The sequence below is a fragment of the Calypte anna genome, chromosome 15 (assembly GCF_003957555.1).
Source record: "Calypte anna isolate BGI_N300 chromosome 15, bCalAnn1_v1.p, whole genome shotgun sequence".
NCBI lineage: Eukaryota > Metazoa > Chordata > Aves > Apodiformes > Trochilidae > Calypte > Calypte anna.
Genome location: NC_044261.1, coordinates 2,636,208 through 2,642,207, shown reverse-complemented (window position 1 = coordinate 2,642,207; position 6,000 = coordinate 2,636,208). Strand labels below are relative to the sequence as shown.

General features: G+C 41.4%; 1 protein-coding gene across 1 annotated transcript in view; it reads right to left on the bottom strand.

Annotated features, from left to right (window-relative positions):
* Positions 1–275: 275 nt before the first annotated feature.
* The window catches only part of IFT81 (intraflagellar transport 81), a 37,436-nt gene continuing 31,711 nt past the window's right edge, over positions 276–6,000 (bottom strand). The window contains exons 18-19 of the mRNA XM_030460447.1: positions 2,728–2,773; positions 276–1,811 (exon numbers count right to left, since the gene is read on the bottom strand). Coding sequence (XP_030316307.1) covers positions 1,629–1,811; positions 2,728–2,773 — 229 coding nt within the window. The 3' untranslated portion in view covers positions 276–1,628. The remainder of the gene's footprint in view (positions 1,812–2,727; positions 2,774–6,000) is intronic.

Here is a 6,000-nt window from a genome sequence, read left to right as displayed (position 1 = left end):
ATTGTGCAGCTGTTGGGAGAGATCATCTTCAGCTACTCCTCAGTGTGGGAGGGCTCCCATGAGGATGTCCTGGGAATGTATGGATCTGACACTCACTCCTTACACATATGCTGCAATTTTAAACCCTTGGGGAGGCTGCTAAAATAAATTTCATCAATGACCCATTTAAACCTCTTTTGCTTATGGCCCAGCAAGCTACTTGTCACTAACTTGTCACTCACCTTCTTCCACCTAAGAGGTGTAAAAAAACCCAGAATACTATAGAGTCAAAATGTAGTAATTGGATTTTATTTTAGTTCTGTTAACAAATATATTTAATGCAAAGGCAAACTAGGAGCTGTATAATTACCATACTCTCTCTTGATATAGAAAACAGCAGAAGATATCACAGATAGGTATCAAAAGAAAGCAACATTATTTTTAACGTCCTGAAAAGATATTCTGCATCAGGCAGGAAAAAAACCAAAACAAAACCCAAACCTATCTAGAAATTCAACAAGCCAAGAGACTGAAGATGATTAGGAGGAGTTCTGGTCCTGCAGGCTCATCTCTCTGCTTCTGATCAGGGATTGTGGCTGAGGTGCTCATCCAAACTGATGAAATGTGAGGGACCCTCTCAGACCTCACCTGCAATCCCCTTGCCCTGGCTCAGCTCTGGGTCTCACAGTGCAGTGTTAAGGACAGTGACCCCTGTGGCTCACGGGTCAAAACCAGAGTGCAAGGGCTGCCCATCTACCCATCTGGCACCCCCTGACTCGTGCAAGAGCCACTGTGCTGTATTTACATCCATCAATAACCCTCCTACCCTGGGATGACCCAGTCTGGGGAGTGTCATCACTCTGGAACCACACAGCACAGACAAAACAGCACAAAATGGCCTCACTCAATGGAGAAAACCTCTAGTCAGTTTACACCACCACATGGACAACTCAGAAAAATGAGAAGGTGTATGTGCAGGCAAAGTACATTTGTTAAAAACAACAGCAAAAGATAATGGAAAAAGCTCAGAATCCAAGCAATTGTTCTCTGAACCTACCCCTGACGCTGTGGCAGTGAACTGTCTCCTGGAAGCACAATCACTTTAATTCAACCATGCAAGGAAAGCATGGCCAGGAGTGTGCAGGCAAGGGCTGTGCAGCTCAGAGCAAAACCAGCTCCATTCTTGCCAGTCACACTGGATGAATAAAGACAATAGGGAAGGGGAGGGCCAAGCCAGGAGGGCCACAATTATACAATACCAAGTCCCAGGCCTTGCAAAAATGTAACCTTAGTGATAGAGAGTAAGGAGCAGAGCAATTACGCAAGTTTTCTGTGACCCTGGAGAAGGGTTTCTTTCCCTTTGATCTCTCAGCAGATGCATGCCATTCCCAGCCTCATAAAACAAAGATTTACAATGAGGTTCACCCCAGCACAGCTCTCAGAACAGATCTTCCTAACCACACTGTGTTGTCACTTAAAACAATGGAGAAAAAGCTCCACAGAATTCCTCTCTTTGCTTATCCACCAAAACCAAATAATTCACAACAAATTTATGTAGAAATGACAAAACCAAGAACATTTAGTAAGAGGTTACCTTTAGGAAGCCAACACACTGTCTTCCTACTTAGTGTTGATATCAAAGGAAGAGTTCATAACACAAGCCTGTCTTTGCCTCCTTCCTGAATGACTTGCCCAATGGCTGTTTGATTTTGTTGTTTCAGAAAACATTCCCTCTTACATTCCATTAACTTCTCAAAATCCTGCCACATTTTCATTTGTTTCATATTTGGCCCATGACTTTCCCGTACAACTTTTTGCTTCTCTCGTAATTTCTGTTAAAAATACAAAAACATCAGAGTTTTGGACAGTGCTACACCACAAAAATTGCTCAGATAGACAGCCTGGAATTACAATGATTTCTATAATTCTCCTTGCAAGTGATAAATGCATTCACATTAACATCTGGGACTCAGCTATCTGCTCTGTCCAGATTGACAAATAATTCACTGTTTTAAAACTGTCTCAATTATAGCCTTATCTATTTAAAAAGTTATGCTAAAATTCTGAGCTCATTTCCATAGAGAGCTCTTGCAGTATCAAGTTGCAAGCTGCAATGGGTTTCCATCATGGTATTATAATCATGAAATTAATGTTTTACGATGAAATCTGCTACTGATTATTAATAGTGGCAGCTCAAGACTGTAAAAATTGCTCAGAGGCTGACTCATAAAAAGGAAACTAATAAAAGAGAGATGTTTAGTGTGAATTGGTAAGCCCAAGATCATCCGTGCTGACCTGAGCTTCATACAAGATTAAAAATGGACAAGTGGTTTTGTTTAACACTGCTGTGCCAGTGATCCCCTGGCCTTTAACAGCAGTGATGAGGCTGACAGGCTTCATATTTATGGTCTTCAACAGGTTGCTTTATATACAACATCAAGTTTGAGCTGGCACAGTTTGTTATTCACACATTTCTGTTGCTTACCCAAATGGTTTTCAGAGAATGTGCTGTCACATTAAGCTGTCTGACTATCTTTTACAAGCAGCTCATGTTATGGTCTGCAGGAAATCAAGCCCTGGAGAGAAAGTATGATCTCTTTTTGGGGTATTAGTTACCAATGCCAGCAGTAATGGAATTTTCTTTGTAGGCTGCAAGATACTTTATATAAAAGACTGACCACAGCCTTTGTTAATAACCCCCAGAAAAAATTATGCTATGTTTTTCCCAGGTAAACTCTTCATTCTTACCTTCCCAAGGTTTTCTTGTTCAAGGATCATGCGTGTATACTGCTCCCTAAGGGAAACATAAAATAATTGTGTTTGATTTTATTTCATTTTATGTAATAGGGCAAAATAATGATGCAAGGGTGGCAAATCATGAAAGTATTGGGAGGTTCATAAGTGAGACAGAAGCATAAGCATGAAGAAACCTTCTTGTCACTGAACAATATATCCCTTGTCATCCAGGTTCAGATTTCTTTGATTCTCTTACTTGTGCAGTTGGAAAAAGTGATATTGGGTGAGATCTCTTCCATTTTTGAAGCAGGCATGATTATTGATCCCTACAGCTTGGAGACATCAAGATCATTTCAATAGGATGTACCTGATGCCTTTTTAATAATGCATTTCTCCCAGTGATACTGGGAGCCACAGTTGCCTCATTTATACAGGTGTCAGAGCTTACAAATCCACAACCCTTAATGGCTGTGAATGCAGTGGGACAAAGAGTGGGAGAAGAGAGGAATGGAAAGGAATAAATAGTATTTCACCCCTTGTTTGAGCAACCCAGTGACTGCAGTGGAACCTCATGCATTCCTCTCTTTCAGAAAGCAGCCATCACACTGAGGTGATGTGATCCAGAGGCTTAGAAGCATCACTGGTGACATCCATTATTAAAAATCTTGGCTGAACACCTTTGTCTGCAACAAGTGGCTGGATCACTTTCTGCCACATGAAACCTGACAACGTAATATGTGAAGCATAACAGTGGGACTCAGATAGGTTACTATGTACTTACTTTCCAGTTTTTTTAATATGTGACAATAAAAAACCCTCTTCACTGATTCACTCGAAAAAACCCATAAATTATTACATTGCACATTTAAAGGGTAAACTGAGAGGCTGAGTTTGCTGGCAGAATACAAAATAACTCATCTAAAGAACTACCCAAATTGCTCAGAAAAGTAGAAAAATCCAGAAAGAATTCTTGCCAGAATTTCCAGAGAGAACCATCAGCCTCTGTGATTCCAGCCTGAAGGATTGCCAGAGCACGGTGAGCAGCCGTGTGGAGCCAAGGCATCGTGTTTCTTACACTCCTTCCATTTCTACAAACTACTCCAAGCTTACAACTGGAGCATGTGGGCCCCTGGCCACCTGGTCCTGCCTGCCACACTCCCTGCAGAACAGACGTGCAAGGAATGAAGCTGGATCATCTTGGCAGCTCACAGGCTTGGACAATTGTAGCCAGAACAAATCGGAGCCGTCTTGAGGCTGCTCCAGGGGCTGTGCTGCACAGCTGATCCCCAGCAATCCTCACCAAAGCAAAGGCAGAGAGAGCCACACTCAATCTTCTGATTTCCAGTGGTGCACAGCACATGTTCACACATGTCTGGCCTCAGGAAGATGCTTTTATTTTTAAAGTAAAGTTTTCAAAGCAATCAGAAGATGAGGTGTCTTTCTTTGTTAAGTTTTTTCTTTACTATTTATAATGATGACTGGAAGGAATGCAACTTAATAACTTCATTAAAAAACACACAACTTTCTATTTTTAGAGAAAGAAAAAAAAAAACCAACCCTTCACATTCCTAAGAAGTGACTTGAGGGAACTGAGAGTTTATATTCAATAAGGAGGGTTGGAATTAAGACATTTTTTGTTCAATACGTTGTTAGGAAAGTACTGTTCTATTTATGGTTCATTTTTACTCCGTTTACATTCCAATGCCTGCTGAAAAATACATTCACATTCTAAACTGATGTCTAGAAAAAAATATTATTGTCTCATTTTATATTTTGCAAAGATCTCTCTTTTCAACTTTGTGATAATTCATTTAAGTGCCCCAGGTCTGCAACCTCTTACAGAAGGTCAAAGATGTGTAGAGTCATTGCTCATTCCCCTAACTTGGGTGTCCACAGTTAGCAAGTGAAACAGGGACAGTGGAGAAAGTGGTAAAGCTCCCTGCACATTCTCCTTGCCATACCTGGAATTACATAGCTGGACTCAGGCTTAATTCCAGCCTTGGCTTTGATGGTTTCTCTGTGGGGATACTCACATTGTGGATGTTCATTTCACAAGTATTTCAGTTGGAGCATTTTTTTTCCTTGAGCATCTGTGAATAAACTCAGACCCTCCCCTTCCCTGCCAGGCCATAAATGGGCAGTGCCTGCTGCTTGACCCAGGTTTCCTCTCAGCTGCTCTGCTGAGCCCTCTTGCCTTTCAGGCTAAGGAATATTCACATCATCACTAAGATTTTTCTCAGCCACTTCTCTTTTCATCCTCCTCCTTCATTTTGCTCTCTAACAGTCCTACATTAGATAAAACTTTTATTTCCCATAGCCTTCCATTATTTTGTGAGATAGGGAAAGAGGCTTCTTAGCCTCCACTCACATTTCATCTCCTCTTCCTTGCCTTCTCCCACCCCAAGTAGTTTTAATTCTTTTCTTACTTTTGTTTTTCCTACATTGTTTCCTACACAGTGTTTAAACATTTCCACACTTCAGATCCTTGCAGAAGGTCTCTGTGATGGGTATTAATGAGCACTTCATTTCATACTGACTTTTACATCATGTTTGAGAACCACAGGAGATGCAGCTCCACTGGTTCCAGCACAAGGTGCATTGGGACAATTTCTGGTTCATGCAGGATCTGATGGAGGAAGATGACTTCATCTCTCTGTCCCCTCAGGGAACTGGAGTTTTCTCACTCAGTTTGACAGATCACTATTATCCCTGTCAATGGCTCTGTTCCAGAGCCCATAAAATCTTAGTGGTCAACTACTTCCTTTTTTCACTCTACAATGTGTGAAGAAATTACCTCAGGTGATAATGAATGACATTTGACTACTCAGCCAGCAGTGCTTCCCTTATTGCCACCACTACAACAGAAGACTCCAGAAATTATTTGGAAAGGTTGGAAGCCCTAAGAGGGCAGAGATTTTGGAAATTCAATTTGTTCTTTTATCTCCTACTGGTTCTCTTCTCCTGTTGTGAATGAAGTGTAGAAGATTTGCAAGAAATGGCCAGAGCTTGAGAGCAGCACCTGGCTGCTCTGTGAGAGGTGCTCTGGTAGAGCCACATTTCCTGCAGAACCCATCTGAAGCTTCTCTGAGCTTGTGCCAACAGGGGCTGCAAATTAAAACTGCTACCAGGGGGCTACAACCTCCAGCAGGAAGGGAAAATCTTCTGATGTGCCTGAGAGAACCAGTAGGTTTACAGCAATATATACTGGAATTTGAGATGCTTATTTTTAGATTATTATAGTGTTTCTAAATTTAACAGGTGAACTCCTCCAGTTCAAAGGCCAGT